The following is a 23,272-nucleotide window of genomic DNA, read 5'->3' on the forward strand; positions in this document are numbered from 1 at the left end:
TCATATGCAGGGACCCTTTGCAAATAAAAGGAATATGTTCAAGCCTTGTGCATTTTTTGAATTGCCCAGGAGTTTGGGAAGCCTATAGTTCCACCTTGCTTTCTCCATGGCAACCCCTCGACCAATCAGTCGACTTGCCAACTAATCATCCTTTTGTGATTGGTATAAGTAGTTGTGATTGTTTGAAATTTGATATTTCTGCAATTGTCTTGATGAGTGCAAGATGAAAAGCTTTGGCAACATGTCTCTTCAGCAATAGAAAGCAACTCTGTATAGAATCTTTATGCAGTAAAACCTAAGGCATTTTACAAGTGTAATCGGGCAAAATTGACACCGAAGCAAAGGAGGAGATATTAGCACAGGTGATCTAAAAGTGTCAGGTTTTAAGTTTGAAAGGTGAGAAGAGGCAAGAGGGGTTTCTGGGTGGAATTCCAGAGCTTGGGGCCTAGTGAACATGGCTGCCAATGGTGGGGAAAAGGAAATAAGGAATGCACACAAGGCCAGAGTTCTCAGTAGGTTGCAGGGCTGGAGGAGGTTACGGAGTTAGAAAGGATGAGGTCGCAGAGGGATTTGAACATGAGAAAAAGTTTATTAAGGATGGAAGATGGGCAGCCAGCCAGCAGAATTGGAACATCATAGAACTTGGAGGCAACAAAGATCATAAATGACAGTTTCAGCAGTAGGCGAACTGAAACAGAGGCAGAGATGGGTGAAATTACAGATATGGAAGCAGGCAGTCTGTGATGTAGAACACATTAATTGGAAGCTCGGTTCAGGGTTGGAAGCTCAGTTTAGGATTAAGTAAGATGCTGAGGTTGCAAACAGTCTGGTCTAGCCAAAGACAGTTGCCAGGAAGACTTTGGAATTTCAGATAAAGATATTAGTTATCCCTGCACCTGGCCTGTATCCCTAGTGTCAAGTATTTCATTGCATCTTTTTACTGGCTGCCACAGTGCCCTTAGCTGTTTGCCATGCAAGTTGAGAAATGGCAGATCTACTGCCATGCCTGACAGTGAATGTTGTCGGCCTTTGCAATCATAGTACATGTTAGGTTGTGCCACCAAAGTTGTAACTTTAAGAACACAATTGTGACAGAACACCCGCCACCCCCACCCAACCAGCTGCATAGAAGTCCTACTCAGGGCTTTTTGTCTTTCCTAAAAATGGTTAATGAAAAGGCCTGTGTTTGTTGTTGTGCTCTGGTATCTGAATCCTACTTCAGAGGTGATTATAAAAAGATTTTTTCTGTGACTTTTCCTTGTGTCTTTGTGACTTCTAAATGTGCCTGAAATTTGTTCTGTGACTGTTGGAGTAGCTCACTCTGTTACATTTTGTATTTATCACAGGAAAAAAAACAGGTTAGCGAACAGACTTCAGTTATTGCAGCATACATATGATGCCAAATTCACACTGGTATTGATGCAAATCCAGTACTAAATTTGTAATACAGCAACACTGATATGCAAATCTCCTCCTCTACATGACTACCTCCCAAACTTGTGGAATATCTGGTGCCAGATTCACATGGTGTTGGCCCCAATGGTAATCTGATTGCCAGCATAGTGCCCATGAACTATGTAATAATATCACTATTGGCATAGGAACCAGTCTGTTAACCAACTTAGTCAATTCAACTCTTCCTATACTTAATAGGCTTTGGGAGTGTGAGAACCTGATGTTTTGTGACCAGGTCTGAATTTGGCACCTGAACCAAAGTAAAACAGCATAACCACACGGTAGCTCCTTTTTCTGGCTGCAAAATGGCAAAATTGAAAATGCATGTTGGTGCTGTGAAAATATAAATGAGTTGAAACGTGTGATCTGTTTCTTCAATGCATGGTGACACAGGACAAATGTTCAGCGAGACTCCATCTCAGCAAATGTTTTAGACAAATCTAATTTTATTCTTCAATTATTTGAAAATAAACAATTAATATCTGTAACCTACTGAAAACAAATGGGGTTTATTTTTGACATTGATGCAGTAGGCCAGAATTCTGCTGGCTGGTTCCTATTCAACTATTGCTGACCTGGATTAAATGATCAGTAATGTTGCTGCGGTCAGTAATAAAATTGCTAGGTTGATATAAACGAGGCTTTGTAGAAGATTGCCGTGGCCAGGTTTAGGACATTAAATTTTGCTGTTTTGTCTGTGATTCAATGTTGCCAGATGCAACAGCCAATTCAGTGCCATCCCCAGGGTGACCATTTAGCTCAATTTTCACTGTATTTGGGCATCTTCATCTCCTCCACTTACTGTCAGTCTGGAAGTAATTTCCCAATTCGTGAGCAATATGTGATATCAGCTAACAGACTGAAAACATCTCTCTGCCTCCTGGGTTTCTTGACTCCGTCTTAACACATTTCATCAAACACAATTACAGTGTTGAAAAATCAGCATTTTTTTTTGTTGTAGGACCAGATAACACTGCCCTACATCCCATTGGTCTACTCATCACCACCCAGTCAAATGTTTGTTATTTTATTGTGGGTGGGGGGAGGATGCAACTCTTGTGTTTTGTGCAATTCCCTTCCTCCATTGTTTTAAATCTGCAATATGTAAAGCTTTGCATCTCATTTCCCCCAGCAAATTAGACCTGTCAATTTAACATTTAAGGTAATGTGGATAGAATGCGTTGCCAGAAGAATGGTTGGGAGTTTTGGGATGCTGTGTGGATTGATCAGAAAGCTTTAATTTGCAATTTTGGCAGTAATCGCAGTACCAGCTTGCGTACAAGGTCTGTGGCTCAGGTGTGGCTATGGGCCTGCACTCAATTACAGTATAGAGCATAATTTCTTCAGATGTTGGCACCACTTCAGTACATGGAGTACAAAATATTGTAGTTTCCTAATTCAAAATAAAGCCTTGATTTTCCTCCCTTGCAGATCTGTGACTTTGGACTGGCACGTGTGGCTGACCCCGACCATGATCATACCGGGTTCCTGACAGAGTATGTTGCCACCCGTTGGTACCGAGCACCTGAGATTATGCTCAACTCCAAGGTGAGCTTTTGGGCTGTTTATTTTTAATGCTGAACCAGAGTTGACCCACTGCTTCAGGCTCTGAAAACAAAACAAGTTTTGTGATATCCTAAAAGCATGGACTCTCTATCCATCATCAGTCCTTAAAGGTGGCTGTACTGTCTCTTTGCAGCAGCACAACTGCTTCAAACTATTGCTTAATTACAAAAGAAGACAAGTGACATTGTGAATTGACACCTTTGTTCTAATTATTCAGATTAAAATATTGAGTCTGCTCCCTGATCCCCAAACCTGGGAAGTGGTATTGAAATCATAGTACATTGAACAATGCATGTAACGATCAGCCAAATATTTTGATTTGGAACTTTGGGTGGCCCCTGACTAGGTTTGCTTTCCTTTCTGCCATGTCCTAGCCTGGTAGTTTATTAGGAGTTGCACCATTTGTCATTTAGTGACATTTGTCCTGTACTTTAAGACTGTCACTGGTGGGAGCAATTTGAGCTGACATATTATGCATATCAAATTAAACTTCACACACAAACTGCATTGGCTTAAATGAGTGCTTTTTCTCGTTGTGTTAAAATTGCATTAAATTTCATCTAAAGGGATGAATTGAGGAATTTAATTGTTCATGATATGGCTGTATTTTTTGATAGGATCTTGAGCATACAGGGAACATTGTGACTAGCTTAAAGTTGGACACCACTCTGAAGCTTAGCTTGGATTACAAATTGGGAATAGTGGGGAAATATGCCAGTGAGACAACTTGTTTTGATAAATGCTACGATGTTCTGTAGATAATGCATTTTAGCAGCTGCAAATCTCATAAAACTTGTCGGAATGTTGGTGGAGGCTTATACCTGAGACTAAGAGTTGATAGGATATTTGAGGAGAGGAGCTCCCCTTTTTCTAGAGTTGTTTCTACTATACAAATATTGAATTATTCAGGTGACTAGTCTGTGTCCAACTTGAAATGAGTCGCAACGTTTATGTACGTTCTTGATCCAGGTCATCGAATGAGACTAATAATGCTGTAACAACTGCAGGGCTCAACTGTTGCCCATCGTTTACATGGCTTTGACGCTAACATTGAGGTTATATTGGTAAATCCAGATAACTAATTTGAACAATCTGTGGCGTGGGCCTTTAGTAGAAAAACATGAAAGAGCTATTTTAATTAAAGGTCTGTAAATTGTAAGAGATATTGTGAGAGTCATGCATGTTGTCCAGAGTTGGGTAGGGCCAATGCCTCAAAAGTATGCACAAGATCAAATGGAATTCGATGTCTCATTTGTCCTTAAAATCTGGTAACTTTTTTAAAAATTGGGCCTTGCGTGCAGATCAATTACTAGGTATCACATCACAATAGATAACTTATAACCACCTCCTCTAATGACTCTTCATTACCCAAATAAGTGGACCTAGAGTCAGTGGAGCATGACCTTGGAGGACAGCGGCTGGCTGGTGCCAGGCGGAGGATCCTCTGGGAAGAGGATTTGTGTTGCCTTCAAACACACGTGAGGAAGGCAACAGGAAACCACCTCATGCTTCCCTTTTCCCTAGTCAAATATGGTCGGTACAAACCATTCTTATCAAGACAACAGAATGAATGGGGTTGGCACCACTCGTGTCCACACCTTGCTTGGTATGGTGTCTGTGAACCTGAACTCCAATGAGGCCATCCACTGTTGATCTCATTGAAAAGTTTGGAAGACCAGTATGCCACTCAGTAGGGCACTTAGATGACAATAAATGCAAGTTGCTGCCAGAAATCCAACTTTACAAGGCAATTAACCATGAGATCGGAATATGAAGATTATGTTCTACAGAAGCCATAGCACTATATTAAGTATTTGGTACGTGTAGATTTTCAATGTCTGTCCCAAACTGATGCTCAGACTTATTTTAACCCTGATTTGAAGAAATGATTACACTGACTTCTCAGAACACCCACCTCCAGCATGGAGGCCTGGGTCTTAAACACTTGCAAAAGTAATGTCGTGATTAATGATCATTGCATGTTCATTGATGCTAAAATTGCTACAAAGGAGTGGCACTGCAGAATCCTGTTTAACATTATATAGCTTTCAGGGAGAGGAAATGTCAGGTGCTGGAATTGACCTGTCCTGTGAGCCTTGTAACAGATGCGACTGAAACTTAAAACTGACTATTGCAGACATTGATATTAAGCTGAATTGTTTCTCAGTAACAGCCACCCAACTGTGTGACTTGCCCATGGGTGTAATAATTCCGTTGTAATTTATAAACTTCTGCAGTCCCATTGTTCATCTTGCAGTCTTGAGTACATGTCTGGCTGCAGAGAAGACAAAGTCTCCACGGTTTTAAAATGCTGCTTTTGTACATTCAGAGAATCAACTGTCAGTGAAAACCCAACCTAATCATTTATGTGCCTTGTTGGTTGCTGAGAATTACTGTAATTAATTCTGAATACGGAGGGCATTTTTGTTTTGTTGTAAATGAACTCACTGTCTGTTTCTTCACTGCTTGTGAGAATCTGCACAGCCTGGAGGGTGCCTGGCCTGTTCCTGGTGCAGGACACAACGTTCTGCTATAGGTAATGCCTGACCCCCCTCAGAACACAAATTGTATGATTATAATGATTGCTGTCAACAAGAATGATTGATGAAAACAGGCTGAATGCTAGATTTAATGAGTTATAAAGCTCAAAAAGTATAAATCAAATAAAAATGACAAATGCTGGAAATAGATGGCTTTTCTCAGCTACTGACAGACAAGTAAAGGAGGGTAGATGGTGCTTTGGGTATCACCTTGACAACTGACCTCAGCTGAAATTAATTTGACTTCTCTTTCTCCCTGCATATTTCCATTTTCTTATTTGTTAAATGTTTTCAAGTGAAAAAGGTGTACAGCAGACAAGGTTCTTGCTTGTTTGGTGCCTCCTTGAGGGGTTGGAGTTTGAGGAGAACAGGTCATAAGTGTCAATAATGTACTTGTTCTAAATGAGCAAAGTTCATTCCTAAATGAGTTCAATGAGCTTAAATTCACTCTGCTGCATTCATGTATAATCATTACAGCATTACACTCTGAGCATTGATCAGGAAATCAATGTGTTGAATTCCTGGTCAGTAAGCTGCATCCTCAACATAGTTAAGGTTTCTGTATATGGGGTATTGTAGACCTACCAGAGTTTGAATCTTGAATTGGGAGTCAAATATGAAAGTCACATCATATTTTGACTTGACATTTTGGTATTTGCATTTTCAATCAAATTTTCTAGGAAGTTTTAGTTTACTTATTTACAACTTGAGTCTGAAATTTGGGGAAAAAATTAGTATTTGTTAGTTTTCAAATCTGCTTTTTCCAGGTTTGCTAATCCTGCAATACACACAAAATATTTCTAATGATATGCAGGAGAAGATGTAATTAGAAACTCTTGTTAACTCCGTGCATAGCAGAAATAATGCCCAGCAATCAATCTCAACTTGAAAATGGAGATTAGTGGTTAAGATCTGGAATGCACTGCTTGAGAATGTGATGGAGGCAGGTTCAATTGAGGCATTCAGGAGGGAATTGGATTATTATATAAAAAGGAAGAATATGCAGGGTTACGAAGAGAAGACAGGGGAGTGACACTGGGTGAATTGTTCATTCATGACTCGCTGTAACAGTTGTGATTCTGTGATTTTTGAAATAATAAATTGTAGGTTGACAAATCTATCCTCCTTTAAAACAAAATGTCAAAAACTGATCAATTTTGAAACTTGGGCAAATGGATTGCAGAGCAGTACTGGTAAGCATGTGTCTCCCTTCTGTGCACAGTTCTGACTCCTGTGATACTGTGTGCACCAATAACCAGCTGATTACTTTCTATCTCCCTCCCCCCTCTCCATTCCCCTATGAAGACGGTGATTAGGCTGCAGTGTGGTTTTGTGGGCATTGGCAGCACCTGAGCCAAATGGTGCTTTATTTTGAGTCTAGACCTTGTTGGGCTCTTTTTATACAACTGAATTCAACTATATCCTCAGTCTTTATGCATTCATATAACCAGTTAACTGTCTGAATTTGTGTTCTGTACACATGGCATTTAACACTGCATTTCATAATCTTGTGGCTGCTGTTGTCAGGTTGGTTTATACATCACTGGACTTGGAGTAGCAAGGATGAAATTATAGCAATCACAAGGTTTTAAAAAAAGGTATAGAGATTCAGGAGTTATTGCAAAATTACTTGAAAGCTACTACTTATAGCTCTGAAGAAGGGTCACATGCACTCGAACTGTCAACTGTTTTTCTCTCCACAGATGCTGTCAGACCTGAGTTTTTCCAGCATTTTCTGTTTTTCTACTTGAAATCTATGTTATCTGTCTTTAATTTGGTTTCAACGTATAAACCTGAGAACATACACTGCAGTTCTGTTTTTCTTGCAGGGCTACACCAAGTCCATTGATATTTGGTCAGTAGGCTGTATCTTGGCTGAAATGCTCTCCAGTAGACCCACCTTCCCAGGGAAACACTATTTGGATCAGCTCAACCATATCCTTGGTAAGAAATACAGTACCTTCTTGACTTTCTGTTTAGAGGACATGGCTTTTATTTGTGAGAGAGGAGACTGCTTTGAAGCACAATAGTTCCCACAATATTTAACTTGTAACTGCAGATCTTCCCCAATGGCCTTTAGTCGGGGATGAAGAGAATACAATTTGATTATGGTTTTTTTCTGATAATTTTTTCTTTTCCCATGAAATCTGTTAAATTCTTGGTGGAATAAGGATCAGAAGTGTCATCACTCCCAGTATTATTTTTACCTGAATGGCCTTACTTCACGTGTCAGTGTTTGCAAGCTATTAGACCTGAGGTGTATAGAGAGGGGGTGGGGAGAGTGCATATGCATCATAGTCCAGCTCTTGCCTGTCCCCTCCTGATCTCTACATGTTTTCAGCAGGAGTTGCTCAACAGTGATTAGGACTGGGAACCCTGGCTGAATAATTTCACAGCCATTTATCCCTTTTTTGAGAAATTTTGTTTTCAAGTCTGTAATTTCTGTTGCAATTGTACTAATCGTAATCTCAATATTTTTAATGATTGGTGCTGTAGTGTGGAAAATGGATCTTATCCATACACAAGCTGACAGTGCAGTAAATGAACAATGCTTTCTCAAACATCTAGGTTTAAATATTCTGGTGTATAGACTATTTGATGTGCTAAAATTTTATAAATGTCTTTTTTTTAATTCATTCATGGGATGTGGGCATCACTGGCTCGGCTAGCATTTATTGCCCATCCCCAATTGCTCTTGTACAGAGGGCATTTAAGAGTCAACCACATTGCTGTAGGTCTGGAGTCACATGTAGGCCAGACCAGCTAAGGATGGCAGATTTCTTTCCCTAATGGATGTTAGTGAACCAGATGGGTTTTGATGACAATCAGCAATTGTTTCACGGTCATAATTAGACTGATTTTAATTCCAGATTTTTATTGGATTCAAATTCTACCATCTGCCGTGGTGGGATTCGAACCCAGGTCCCCAGAGTGTTAGGATTACCGGCCTAGTGACAATGCCACTATGTTACCGCCTCAACTGAGTATTTTGTCCAATTCTGAGCATCACATTAGAAAGAGTGCGGAGATTTACAAGAATGATACTAAGGATGAGTAACTTCAGTTATGCAGAGAGACTGGAGAAGCTGGGATTGATCTTGAAGCAGGGAAGGTTAAGGGAGATTTAATGGAGGTGTTCAAAACCACAGTGGGGATTGATAGAGTAAGTAAGGAGAAACTGTTTCCACTGGCAGGAGGGTCAGCAAGCAGAGCATAACAAATTTAGGCAAAAGAACAAGAGGTGAGGAGAATTTTTTTACACAGTAATGCATTTCCTGAAAAAGTGGCAGAAACCAGTTCAATAGTAGCTTTCAAAATGGACTTAGATAATACTTTTAAAGGGAGCATTTTCAACACCAAGGAAAGTCCAGGGGAGTGGGACTCCTCGGATAGCTGTTTCAAATAGCCTACATAGGCACAATGAGCGAAGTTGACCGCCTCCTGTGCTACAAGATTCAATGATTGTGGGAGGATATCACAGCTATTGTTAATCCTAGCATTGTATTTTGTTTCAGGGGTTTCCCATAGTCCATGCTCCCTGAGCCCAGTTGTAATACCCATACTGTCACTCCAGCTGAAATCAGTTAATTTAATGCAGACTAGTGACTGAATATGAGATCTTGTCTGCATGGTTTAGTGCTACAACACCCCAGTATATTTACAGGCTAAGCTGTCAGTGAGCTGACCTTTCGAGTTCTTGGTTGGTGCTCTGTCTAAATTTTACCCTAGCGAAGAACTTCCAATGTAACCCACTGTTGGTTTTTAGGTATTCTTGGCTCACCCTCTCCAGAAGATCTGAACTGTATAATCAATGTCAAAGCCAGAAACTACTTGCAATCTCTGCCTCACAAGAACAAAGTTCCTTGGAACAGACTGTTCCCCAAGGCTGATGGGAAAGGTAAGAATTAGCCGAAAGGGTTCATTCAAGAATGTCCTGCTGATTTGCATGTACTGTTAGCTTGAGTGAGCCTTGAAAGGGATCTAAAAGTTGAAGTGCCGATGACAAGTCAGACTCTTGTTTTCCATCTAAGCCTGTAACCTTTTTTGGAGAAATACTGTAAATGATTGTGTATGGTCATATTGAGAATGTTTCAAGAACCAGCAATACTGTGATTTGCCCTACTGATGACTTGGATTGGGCTCACTTGCAGCTTATATAGCATTCATGCAATCAAAAGAATGAAGAGAAGTGTAGCAAGTACTTCGCCGGGAGCAGACCTTTGGAATGGTGGACAGGATTGACTATCCAATTCCACTAGGGCCCTTATTGGCCCATATCCATGAATAGAGAATTCACTGTTCCTGTATTGTACAACTCACTATTGTAGTGCTGTCTGTCATTCCCTCTTCTTGGCCATGCAAATTGAGACTCACCAATCCAGCTGAAATTAAATTGAACATACTGGAGATTAAAACGTGTAACCTTCCTTGCTTCAACCCAAGTACCTTGATCAGTTGACCCATCAACAGTGAACCAGTTAAATAGCCTTTATTATAAAATGTGTTGGCATGTACATTTGGGATAATTTGTCTGAGATTAATGCCATATATGAAAAAGGCAGCACAAGTGCATCAAGCTCACAGCAGCTAGACATGGTGTAGCAGCACACACCATTGATCCACCCCTTTGGTCCATGCAACCTCTTGGGAGAAACAAAGACAGAAAATCCCCTAGCAATTTCATCATTACGTCCAAAAAATCCTCTGACTCCCCAAGATAAGTAAACCTCAAGGAAGTTGCAGTACACACATCTCAAAAAAAAAATCACAACTAACTGGCAACTTGTCCCCTGTAACTAGAAATGTCGTCGAATAGGAAATGTTATATTCCCACTTAAAGGACTGCAGTAACGAAGAGTTGCCTACTATTGTCACTGAATTGAAAAGGATCCAGCTGCTTTAGAAGTTGTCCTATATAATCCGTGTTTTTATTTGCAACTAGCTGATCTCCTTTGGCCTTGCGCCCAGTAATTCAAAGACTACAATCTTTTATCCATCTGTCTTTGTGTTGCCATTTCTCTTTGTTCTTGTGCTTCTCTCCCCTTAACTCTTTCTTCTCTTTTTCCTTTACTTTTCTGTCCTTGGTAGATGACTTGCTGTGGTGAGGAAAGGAACTGCCAGAGGCTGCATTTTGAGTGGGGAAGGCAGGGAAAATGTGGCCCTAAGTGGCTTTCATCAAGGCTTTACATAGCCATTAACTTCCTGTCGTTTTATAAATACTCATTTAAACCTTGTATCTTCCCCTCTTTTGTTTTGCTGTCTCTTGTTTCATCCCTAACCCTCCAACCACTCCACCTCTCCTCACACCTGCTTGATGAGTGACAGAAGGCCATTGATCCCCTAACCCCCTCAGCCAATTTCTTGCTTTATTGTTATCCTCAAAGGTATTTAGTGCTTCAAAAATGGGTGTCATTTTTAGAAAGTTCTGTTCGCCTTGCTCTCTGTGTCTTTGTCAGTATCCCCCAGCACCAAAAATTAAGCTACGACAAATGTGTAATCAGAAAATCACTTTACTTCCCATGTGTGCACACCCCACACCCCCCATAACATGCAATATAAATCTTAATTCAGTGAAACTTGGAAAATTGTTCTCTCCAAAATTGTTTGAAGAAAGGCACAGCTGACCTTGTCTTCAGATTACACAATCCAATTCAACCGAGTCACCCATTGAGGCAAAATATCATGGCTAAAGTTAGGCTGTTGAGCAATGTTGTCCAACCCTCATTTTCTATGTTATAAATTTGCTGAAGAAAAGGGCATGAAAATTTCAGAAAGCATTCCAAGCAACTTGCCAGAACCCAAATGCATAATCAGTGATTTATTTACGACAACCCCATTAGGACGCAGTGGACATAGGATTTTGTAATGAGAAAAATTTAGCCCAATAATGTGACAGTGGGAATTGTGCAAATATGAAGTGTGCAGATAAATAAGATTTTTTGGTTTAGATGCTTCCATTTTGTTGCAGCTCTGGATTTATTGGATAAAATGCTGACATTTAACCCACACAAGAGGATTGAAGTGGAAGCAGCTCTTGCTCACCCTTATCTGGAGCAGTACTATGACCCCAGTGATGAGGTAGGACAGCGTACATTAAATTAATTAAAGGCAATGCTGTGGCTATTGTATAAAACAACTTGTTTTTATATAGTGCCTTTAACATAAAATGTCCCAAGGTGCTTCACATTAAACCAAAATGTAACACAAAACCTTGTAAAGAAATATCACAACAGAGGCCCAAAACTTGACCAATGAGGTAGGTTTTAAGGAGTGCCTTAAAGGAGGAAAGAGAAGTATTTCAATTGAGAGCTTTACAGAGGGAATTCCAGAGCTTAGGACCCAGACAGCTGAAGGTACATCTGTCAGTGGTGGAGTGATCAAATCAATGATGCTCAGGAGACCAGAATTGCAGGAGCATAGATACTTCGAAAAGTATGGAGTCAAAGGAGATTAGAGACAGGAAGGGGCGAGGCCGTGGAGGAATTTGAAATCAAGGGTGTGAATTTTAAAATCAAAGCATTGATCAACCAGGAACCAGTTGGATCAAGAAACATAGGGGTGATGGGTGAACAACAGGCCTTGGTGCAGGTCACGACAGAGGCAGTGGAGTTTTGGATGATCTTGTTTATGATTGTAGACCATGGGAGGCCAGCCAGGAGTGTGTTGGGTTAGTAAAGTCCTGAGGTAACAAAAGCATGGATGGGATGTTTCAGCAACAGATGAAGCATGGGTGGAATTGGGTGATGTTACGAAGATGGGAGCAGCGGGTCTTAGCGATGGCGCGGAGATGTGGTCAGAAGCTCGACTCTGGATCAAGCAAAACACCAAGTTTGCGAACAGCCTGGTTCAGCCTCAGGCAATTGCCATGGTGAGGGATGGAGTTAGTGTTTCACGAAAGAGTTTGAGTTGGGACAGAAGACACAATGGCTTTGGTCGCCCCATTTTTTAGAAATTTCTTATCCAGTACGAGAGCTTGCATAAGCAATCTGACAATTTAGAGACAATTGATGGAAACTGCTGTGTTTTCAGATAATGTTGCCAAGGGGCAGCACGTAGATGCAAAATAGGAGGGTCAAGTATAGACTCAAGAATATATAGGTTTTCCCAAGGACTTTTGAGAAGGTGCCACATGTACTTGTAAAAAATTAAGGCTCATTATGAAAAGGAGTGTGGCAGCACAGCAAATCAGTGGTTAATGAATGGTTGAGATGAAAAGAAAATGCTGGAAACATTCAGGTTACGCAACATCTGTGTAGAAGGAAACTGTTTCAGGTCAATTAGCACGGAACCAGGGAAACGGGGGAAACTGAGGAAAGAACAAAGGGAAGGGGAAGGTCTGTAATGGGGTAGAGGGCAAGGATGATGACCAATCATTCTTGGACAACAGCCAATGACAGAAAAGGATATGGGATAGTGTGGGTGAACAGGCATTGAAGTGGATGATCAGCCATGATTGTATTGAATGGTAGAGCAGGCTCGACAGGCTGAATGGCCTACTCCTCCTGTGCCCCATAATGGTGCTAAGCAAAAGGAGTTTGCAAAGAGACAAGATGAGGGAGACCTGATAATCTGACAAAGAGGAGATGGCTTGTGAAATCCTTTTCCATTTGTTTGGGAACTTTGGACAGGAACAGAAGGTAGAAGCTGAATGATAAAGGTGGGTATTTTGAGAAGTGGGATGACAGGAGTTTTAAAAGGGGGGGTGGAGCGAAATTCATCTGGCTTTTAAATATTTAAAATCTAAAAAGTTAGAAGACCATGGGGAAAATGCTAGGGGATTAGGGCTAAGTGAATAGATCTTTGTCAGTAGACATGCAGTCTTCCAAACAGTTTCCTCTTGTGCTGAAAGATTGTGATGTATTGATTGCTGTTACGGCATGACCTACTGTGGGACCATTTCGTATTAGGTTGGGTGCACATGAAATGCAATGCTGGCTATATTCCTGCAGTTAGCTTGACTGCTTTGGGATGATGAGTGGCACAGGAGCCCCTGGAAAAGAAATGGGACGTAACAAACATATAGCTTTTGATATTTTTTCCCCAGAAGTGGTGGTAATGGATAGTCTGATTTCAGCCTATTGCAGAAGCACCCTTTAAATTTGATATGGAGCTGGATGACCTACCCAAGGAGAAGCTGAAGGAGCTGATCTTCGAGGAGACAGCCAGGTTTCAACCCCTCTATCAGCATTCCTAAACTACAAGCGCTTTTGCATACAGGTAATCTTTCACACAAAACTCTTGGGTGCGGTGTAGTGATGAAACAGTTGACCAAAAAAAAATTAAATTTTAGATATTCAGTAACAGTTGTATGGGTGATAATCCTGTGCAAAAGTGCAAATAATTGTTCTTCATTCAAATATCCTGCAACATTTTATTCTTGTTCTGCTGAGTGTTGACTGACTCCCAGCTCTACTGCAAAGGCAAGAGTTGGGAGTCAGTTTGCCTAAGAAACCCCAGTTGCTGGTTATGTCTTAAAGTGCAACCTGCTTCAAAAAAGTAATTTATATTCATTATGGGAAATGCCAGTGATGGGGAATGGACTTCATTCTATGCTAGGCATTATTGTTGGCATCAAACACACTGGTCACATAGCAACAAAATTTTTATTTTGCTCTATTCTAATCCAACTCATCCCAATCTTTGAAGTGTTGGTGTGACTTTTTCTGTGATTTCCCAATTCACCCACCCCTGCAGCTTCTCGGACAATGGCAGTACAATGAAAGTATGTGTTGAGGATCAGCTTTCTAGCTAAATTACATCCTTGGTTCTATGAAAGTACCCAGAAATCCTTCGCCCTTAAGCGGAAAAGAGCTTTACGTTGACGCTAGGGAAATTCCTTCAGTCATTGAACCGCCTTGCTCTATATTTATCTTGGGTCTGTCACCTAGATGATCAAGGATGCATGTAGTTATTTTGCAGCCTTGGGTGAGTCTTCAGTGGGAAATTCTTTATTCTATGGAATTAAGAAAAGTGATCCCTCAGCATAAGATCGGCAGGTCATTCTTCACAAACTGGTGGCTTCATATGACATCGGCGTTCTTACAATTACAGACAGTTGTTGTACTGACTCTGGCTTCTGAATGTTGGCGTAAGGAAATTTCACATTTTACTCATCTGCCACATTTTACTTTGGCAGTCCATGCCATTTTTAAAATTTGAGGTTTTTTTGCTGAAGCGGTTCAGCTTCCACTTTGTTCCATTTGGCCATTGGGGTGTCCAACTTTAATGGAGCCCTTGATTCTGACATGATTAAATTAAGCGCAAATGAAGTGTGTCATTGAGCTGACACTCAAAGACCAGAGAAACATGCAGTCAGTTAAGAGGACTGCAAAGTTGTAAAGCATTGGGTGGGTTTTGGGGAAGAAAGATGTGGCTTAGTATAAAGGGTTACTTGCCTATCAAGTTCCTTACCTACTTTAGTAAAGGCAGAGAAGGGGAATTCAGGTTAATTTATTAAATATTTGTGGGACCCTATGGTGTAATTTCAGAGCCCAGATTTATTAAGCTGAAGTGGCACAAGTTGCACATGCAGGCTGAGCTCTACAATGTACTTTTAAGATAGTTGAGATTTTACAGTGCAGGTTAACAAATATTCATTTTGAAAAATGGAGAATGTTGAAATCTAAAACAAAAATGCAAAATGCTAGTAATGCATATAAGGAGTCAACAGCTGAAGTATTAATATTATTCATATACTAACAGTACCAATCTGCATCTACCAGCAATTTTGTCTACTTCAGGATGCTACCTTTGGTCCAAAGGAGGGACTGTACATATATCATCCCCAATGTTGCTAATTTTCAGTGTGTTGCCTTTCCAGGGCCAGGACTGCAGGACTGGACATGCTCAGAGTTCGTTTGTTTCTAACTCCTCCTGAATCCTGTCTCGTGCATCTCAGCTTATTCATTGTACTCTCTCTAAAAACTCTGCTGTGGCACCTGTAACCGTGGAGATTGTCCATTCTGGAAGCCATGGCATTTTTTGCTTGCTGTGGACTCTTTCTCAACTTGGAGATGAGAATTCACACTCCGGCTGTATTGGTGTTTGCAAAAAGTCTGAAAGATGTACAGCCAGTGCATACACATTTAATGATTTACATCCTATGTAACTTAGCGATGGTGTTTGAAAGAAAGCAGGATTGACTTATTGATCTAATACACAAAAAATATGACAGACACCTATGATTTCAATAAGCACTTCAGTTTAGTTTTTTTAAATGCACTTGAGAAATATCGAAGTATAGCTGATCATTCAGTATTACAATTGCTCAGTGTCTGGTCACCTCAGTGACAGGTCCGTTGCTTCAAATCTTTAAATGCATCGTGTGGGATTTCTAAACCTTGCTTGTTACAGTGAGATCCCCCAGGCCTATTGAAATGTTTAGATTTCCAATGAGATGAAAAAGATGTGACTGTAACCTGCATTCTTTTAAACCAGTTTTGCTCTGTTGGTTGGCTGTAGAGATTGTGTGTACTTGTACACTTTAAGGATGGCTGCCCTGCTGAGGTGGTTCCCTCACTAATAGGTCTTTTATAGATTTAAAAGTAAATTACTGGTGTATATCCCTGAAATATTATGTAATGTTCATGTATATCAAGGACACTATTGTGTTTTACTCTGGTTTTCTTTTAATGACATTCCATTCAATATATTAAAAAACTAACTTGATTCCATTTCAGAAGCTTCAACTTGATAACATACATCTGAGTTTAAAGTCTTACCTGGTCAGTGAGAGGGTTCAGCCTCACGTTGTCCTGTAAAAGTTTTCTGTATTACGCAGTAATTACTGACTCTATCAGAGGAAGTACAAATGGAGGATGCTTTAGGTTGAGAATGTTTGATCAGTTGTGAAGGAAGCCTTGGTGAGTGGGTCTCCTTGAGAGCAGCTTAGAATTCTAAGACCCTGTGTGCTTTTGCCATTGAGGACAAAGGGTGCCGTAAAGATTCCTGTCCCTTTTCTGTGTTCGCAGAGTGTTTGTGGATGAAGCCTGTACAATGTGGAGCTTTCTTAGCTATATTTGAATTCAAAGTGCAGTGCCTGATCCTTAGTCTCGAAACCTATTGTGGTGACAATTGCCTTGTACAATTTACCGTGTCCAAGCATGACTGTTAAGCTTTGTATACAAAGACTGTCCAAGTGCCCCACACACCACATACCACAAACACCGCACCCACACACACCACATACCACGCCCGCACACACTGCATCCACACCGCACCGTGCGCACATGCCACACTGCACACACGCCATACAATGCACGCACACGTACCACACCTACGCAGACTCATAGTATGAATAAATCTTATTGCTTCTCCAAGCTTCATCCTAATCCTCTCATCGGTTTCCTCTCTGGTTTGCTTCCTGTATAAATCATGTAACAATTAGCTTTGTTCCTTTCTTTATATAAAAAAAATGCCGCCTTTTGCAGACTTTGTGATGTAACTGTATAGAGCACTCTGTTTCTATCATGTAACTTGTTCAGTTGGCTTTTTTGTTCTGATTGGTCTGAACATCTGATATAATAAATGGAAAAGCGGTTATGGTTAATTTTTAAAAGGAAAAACCCTTGCAACAATAGGTGTCAAAATGTGATGTAACCGCATAGACATACCTGATTGTATTGTGACTGGTATTGGATTAAGCATATTATATATATGGACAAACTTGTAGGTACAAAGATTTATTTTGCCTTAAGTTTTTTTCAGTGTTATATATGTAAACAAATTTTAACCTGTTAATGAATGTTCTTTTTGTTTCCAGCACATACAGCTCTTGTAAAATTCTTTAAATCGGTGTCTCCCTGCATCTTTTAAATACAGTATGTTCTATACACAACTTCCCACAGCGTGCGCGACTAATCTCTTCAGTCCTGTTCCTTTTTATATGTTATATTTATGTGTCCATCAGACACTCTTGTTTTTCTGATCTCCGGCTGCACTTTCCAGTTTACTGGAAGTGAAGGATAGATGGCAGAGGTTGCTGCTTTGTGTCCACACTTGGTTAAAAAGAGGCAGGATTACAAAAATGTGAGCTGTGAGATCAATACTGACCCCATCCAAAACCCTTACGATGATGTAATAGAGCACCAATAACCCAGGAATAAAACCCAGTTCCATGTGCCAGACAGCTTGCTGAAAGAAAAACCAAACATAACTTTATTTTGGGAAATGGGGGTTGGGGGGAGCATAGTTATACAGTTGTTTCACTGACCTGGATGCTTGTGTATGCAAACCCTATTATTTAGCATCTTGGACATAGTCAAAGCTATTTGGTTGTAAGTACATTTTGCCAATTAACAAGCTGTATACAAATGGAATGTCTATTCTATCCTGCCAATTGTGGAATCAGACTTGGTTCCCTCTCCAATCGGATTTGTAATGGGGGAATCAGAAGGTTGCACTGTTCCTTCAGCTATATGCTGAGTGGAGGAAAGCTCTGTCAATTATAGTGGGGCTGCAGTTTAAAAAGGAGTTTGTGTCCCCTTTTTGGATGTGTGAAGCTCCTACCATCGAGTGGGAGTAGGAATTGAGTTTCCTTCCCTCCAGGCAGCCAAGCAATCCTAAGAGCAGAATGAAGGATTAAAAAACAATTCATTTATTTTCACAGGAGCTGGAATCCATAGATCAAAATTCTTTACAAATGAGTAAAATACAAGGTAGTATATGCAAGCAGCTTTCATTGTGCAAAGCCGTGTGTTCCACGCTGCAACCCAGTTAAAACTTTTCTGAAGGGTTCCATTTTATTTTAAAAGCATTATACAGTTTTATTTCTTCAGTTCCCTTTTCCTTTTCTCTTATTTAAAGTGTTATCTCATGCTGTTGGTATGATTCCATGGATATCAAATGCTGCCTTGTCCATGTGACCATTCTTCATGTGAGCTGAGTTGGTTAGTGTGTTTATAGGTTAAACAAAGAGGGCATCACAGCACAGCCCAGTCACCTACTTTTGGTATTTTTCTGATCTTTGATACCTAGAGGCACTGAAGAAAATTGCTGCTTAGTGTCAGCTTTGAACAAAGGCATTGACCAAGGGATCAGTGACCAATCTATGTTTTACCTTTTGCAGCCTTGTTGGCTATCAGGCCAGAGATTTGGCAACTTTGCACAGTGATGGTTTGTAGTGGGCTGTATCAGCTTTTCTATGATAATTGCTGTTCATGGATTTTGATCACCAAGTGGTCTAGATGAACAGTGAGGGGTAAAGCTCATTAGTTTTTGTTTAATGTGACTAACAAAGAATAATTTTGTAATGACTGGCATCAATGAACAGTTTAAACTGATGTTTCTTAGAATATGAAAAAAATACTTTTAACCTTAGGGTCATAAACAACATAAACTGGGAGGGTGAGGATGCTGTTTCTTCCAATTCTGTCTAATATTGGCTGGAAAATAAGCAGGTATACTACAATACATTTGGCAAATACACATTTCTAAATTTTAGTCTGAGAACACATTTGTCTCTTCGCTGTTACATTTTGGACCTCTGATCAATGATGCCAAAATTCCTTAGCGCACCAAACCGAGTACGATTCTGGTAATGGGCAGCCAAAGGAGCCAAGTTTTAAGGACCACTGGTTAGGCTGCTCAAGATCCAGGCATGGGAGTCAACTGCGGTCCGTTTTGGACTCTGGCTCAGATGAATGCAGGAATCTTATTTCAGGTTGCTGTCAAGATTGCTGAAAAAAGAAAACGGAGTATTAACATCACTATCAGTCAGTGCAAATAAGGTGGGGTGGGACATACAACAGTCTATTTTTTCAGCCACCATCTATTTCAATGACCTATAGCAATCAGAACTCATGTCCAAAACTACAGCAGAGCCTCCTGATTTGAAGCAGGATTATTTCTCCAGAAAAATGCAGTCTAAGTGGAGCATAGTTATATAATACAATTAGTTGGGTAAAATCAATTTCGGCCACAGTGTGGTTTCCAGCTGTCATTGATAGGGAAATTGCACAATCCCCATTCTGTCCGTCACTTGCCATTTAATAATCTGAAAGAAAGGTCACAACCAATTTAGTAGTGATGCAACTTCTACCCTGCTAAATTGGTTATTGTTGAGCTAAGTTTTAGGCTGGTAAAATGGGTGCAGCAATGTTAAACTTGAACCCCAGTGTACTACTGGATAATTCCAGTGCTTCTCATTCATGTGTGGATAGATTGTATAATAGTTTGGACATTGGGACAGGCATTCTTGGGAAAGAGATGCAACAAAGTATTTCCTGCTTAGGCAGAAGACCAACTTCACACCTGTTGGGGAGAATGGTGAGTGATTTGGTCAGATAATTCAAATTATATTGTAACATCTGCTCAGCTAGCCTTCAAGTGCTAAGAGGATTTTATTTCGAGCTTCAGAAATGTTTGGCGATTCCATACCCCTCTGAGTAGAAGCATCCTTTTTTATATGTATGTTTTCTGAAACATGCGGGTTTTGTTCAGGGTTTCAGAGACAGAAGAGCAACTTTAACCTCGAAGGCTTATTCAAAGTGAAATAAAAGGCTGATTACCTTATCAGGGGTTGGATTAGTCCTGCTGTTCTGCTTCTAGAACAACTTTATAGAGGCAATAAAGAACCTTGAATGCATTTTTGTAGAAATGAAAATTCATGTTTAGAAGCAGCTTTAACACATTTCTCTTCAATTTTCTGCCTTGGTTGTGCTGGAATACATCTTAGATGGTGACCAAACTCACCCAACTGCTGCATATGAGGTTCTTTGTATCAAACATTGGCAGACTGTCTGCTATGTGTGTATGTATGTTTTGCCAGCTGTGGCTCTGGATAGCACTGGTGTGAGACATTAGTTGTCAATTCATGCCCCTTGAATGAGAGGACAGCTATCTAAGCTGACAATCCATTACTGCGGGAATGATACACTATGGTGGGTGCTGCCTTGTTGGTAAAATGTTAAACCAGGGGTCTATCTACCCACTCAGGTGGGAGCAAAATATTCCATGGCACTATTTCGAAGAGCATGGGAGTTCTTCCAATATCTTGGCCAATATTTATCCTTCAATCAGTATCACTAAAATTGGTTACAAAAACAGAAATACCTGGAAAAACTCAGCAGGTCTGGCAGCATCGGCTGAGAAGAACAAAGTTGACGTTTCGAGTCCTCATGACCCTTCAACAGAACTAAGTAAAAATAGGAAGGGTCATGAGGACTCAAACGTCAACTTTGTTCTTCTCCGCCGATGCTGCCAAACCTGAGTTTTTCCAGGTATTTCTGTTTATTGTTTTGGATTTCCAGCATCCGCAGTTTTTTGTTTTTATCACTAAAATTGATTATCTGGTCCTCATTACCATTTGTGGGACCTTGCTATGTGCAAATTGTCTGCTGTGTTTCCTGCATTAGAACAGTGATTACATTTCCAAAATACTTCATTGGTTGTAAAGTGGTTTGGGATGTCCTGAGGTCTTTATGCTGTCAGGAGGCATAACTAGTAGATGATCATGAATGAAAACACTGGCTGATTCTCCCTTCTGTTCCTGTCTCCATGAGACAGGCCAGTGTTATCGTCTTTGTAGCTGTCCTGGCTCACAGACCATATTGCAGATTTAACTCTTCTGGTCTCTTAACTCATCTTGTGTACTTCTGGCCTCTTTTTTTAAAAAAAAGAAAGGGCATTTGGGGAGAAGCTTTCCCATTTCCAGCTGCTCTTAGACAAAATGCATTATTATGCAAAGAATTATACCTGTATCACTTATGGTAATACTTATCTCTCATTTGAGAGTGCAGTGAAGATTAAAGCATTTCCTCAAGATATAACCCTGATTTGGGACTGTATACATCACCCAAGAGCTGTGACCTTGAACATGACCACTTTACGTTCAACTGCAATAGCTGAATCTTTGTGATGAGAGCTAGTTGTATATGTGGGGCATATTCTACCGCTCTTGCATTTAAGATAAGGTCAAGTAATGAGACTGTTCACTGAGGTGAGGGTTAAATTATGCAAATGATGCCTCATCATTATGGACCATGGGGATTGAATTATGTGTTATGCATTGAATCTCCTTCAGGCTCTCAACCCTCTGAAGTGTCTGTGTTCCTCTAATTCTTGCCTCTTAAACATCCCCAATTTTAATCTCTCCACAAGTGATGGCCATTCCTTCAACTGTCCTGGCCCTAACTTTGGAATTCCCTCCCTCCACCTCTCCATCTCTCTCCATCTCCCTACCTTGCTTTGCTTTAAGACACTTATTAAAAGCTACTACTTTGACCAAGCTTTTGGTCACCTGACCAAATATCATATGTGGCACAATATCACTTTGTTTCACAATGCTCCACTGAAGCACCTTGAGGCATGTTATTACATTAAGTGTGTTACATAAACGAGTTGCATGTCCTTAAAGCATAAAGAAGGATCATTGAGAAGCTCAAGCATTCCAGATATCTCAGGGTTTGAATGCCCTAGTGGTGGGAATATTAAAAAGAGTCCCAAGTATCTGAAAATAAACTATTTTGGAAAACAATAAGGAAGTCTGGGCCATCCTGGGTTTTGCCCTAAGGGTCAGAGGGGAACTATTGACAGGAAGATCAAGGTCACTCTTTTCTCCAGGATTTCTGGTGGTGATCTGCTGAAGCTACGCTGGATAATTAGGAAAATCTCTGTGGAAATTCCAGATGCTTTTTTTTGCCTTTTCGAGTATGAGAGATGGGTCGATGGTTGGTGGGCTGGGACTAAACCAGTTGTAGGATGGGAGTGGAGCATTCATGATCCTGATGAGTTTTTCTCCTTCATGATCTGCAACTGCTGTACAAGTGAATTTGAAATAGATGGGTAATAGTAGATTTGGTGCTAAATGTGTACCAGCAATCAAAAAGGAAATAAAATGTTATGCCATACAGCTAAAGATATGTCAGACCACATTTTCAGCACCATGATCTGCTCTGGTCACCAGGAAGACATTTAAAACCCAGATGCATTACAGAAGTCATACAATTCAGATGTTTTAACCTTGAAAACAGACAACACAGGGATATCACGATAGTGAACAGTATAAAAAAATTAACATGCAGCACTACGATTTAAACTGTTAGGACAAGAAGGCAGCAGGTTCCACCCAATGTAAGGCATATTTATGGTTTAACAGGAAGCTCTTCAGCCAAAGAACAATCGACACATCATATAAGAAATAGCGAAGTTCTGTGTTGGAACCATAATGCCTTGGAGTGGGTTAGGTAAGATAGGCCAAATGACTTCCTCTTTTTGTATCCGTCAATGAAATTAACTGACATAGAATTCAGCCAGAAACCTATTCTACATCCAACTTGACCTGTCTGATTCCCAGACAAACCTTGTGTGTCTTTCTCTCTCAATCGAGCCTCAATGGCCCTCAAATGACCATTGGCTTCCTCCAGCCTCACCTCTAACCAGAAGTGTCAGGAGCTTGTGGACCCTTGGCACTAAGATTGGGACCATTCAGCTGCATCTGTGGCTTCCCTCTGTTCTAGCCCAACAAGCCAAACATCCCCTAAAATTAACCCTGACCTAGCCTTTCTCGCACCTTTCTCAATTTCTTTCCTATCTTCCCTGATTCCCTTTCCAAACTCACCTTGTCCATGAGACCCACCTCTTGCTCCCTCTATTCCCATCAGACTGCTCATCCCAACTTCCTGTTCTAACCCCCATGTGAACTGGTATTTAACAGTTCTCTCTCAGGTAATTTGCCCTCCCCCTTCAAACCCCCTTAGAAAAAACCTAATCTT

The 23,272-nt window shown here is 40.5% G+C and overlaps 1 protein-coding gene and 1 long non-coding RNA gene across 3 annotated transcripts in view; one reads left to right on the forward strand and one right to left on the reverse strand.

The window, feature by feature from the left end:
* The window catches only part of mapk1 (mitogen-activated protein kinase 1), a 96,861-nt gene extending 79,464 nt beyond the window's left edge, over positions 1-17,397 (forward strand). Inside the window, exons 4-9 of the mRNA XM_078553869.1 lie at positions 2,887-3,003; positions 7,391-7,505; positions 9,328-9,459; positions 11,530-11,639; positions 13,636-13,778; positions 15,382-17,397. Of these exons, the coding sequence (XP_078409995.1) occupies positions 2,887-3,003; positions 7,391-7,505; positions 9,328-9,459; positions 11,530-11,639; positions 13,636-13,755 (594 nt within the window). The 3' untranslated portion in view covers positions 13,756-13,778; positions 15,382-17,397. The remainder of the gene's footprint in view (positions 1-2,886; positions 3,004-7,390; positions 7,506-9,327; positions 9,460-11,529; positions 11,640-13,635; positions 13,779-15,381) is intronic.
* A 736-nt stretch (positions 17,398-18,133) lies between these two features.
* Positions 18,134-23,272, reverse strand: part of LOC144687567 (uncharacterized) — a 53,126-nt gene continuing 47,987 nt past the window's right edge. For both annotated transcript variants that reach the window (XR_013578169.1, XR_013578168.1), the window contains exon 3: positions 18,134-19,237. This is a non-coding gene — a long non-coding RNA (uncharacterized LOC144687567). The remainder of the gene's footprint in view (positions 19,238-23,272) is intronic.

The sequence above is a fragment of the Cetorhinus maximus genome, chromosome 12 (genome assembly GCF_964194155.1).
Source record: "Cetorhinus maximus chromosome 12, sCetMax3.hap1.1, whole genome shotgun sequence".
Classification (NCBI taxonomy): Eukaryota; Metazoa; Chordata; class Chondrichthyes; order Lamniformes; family Cetorhinidae; genus Cetorhinus; species Cetorhinus maximus.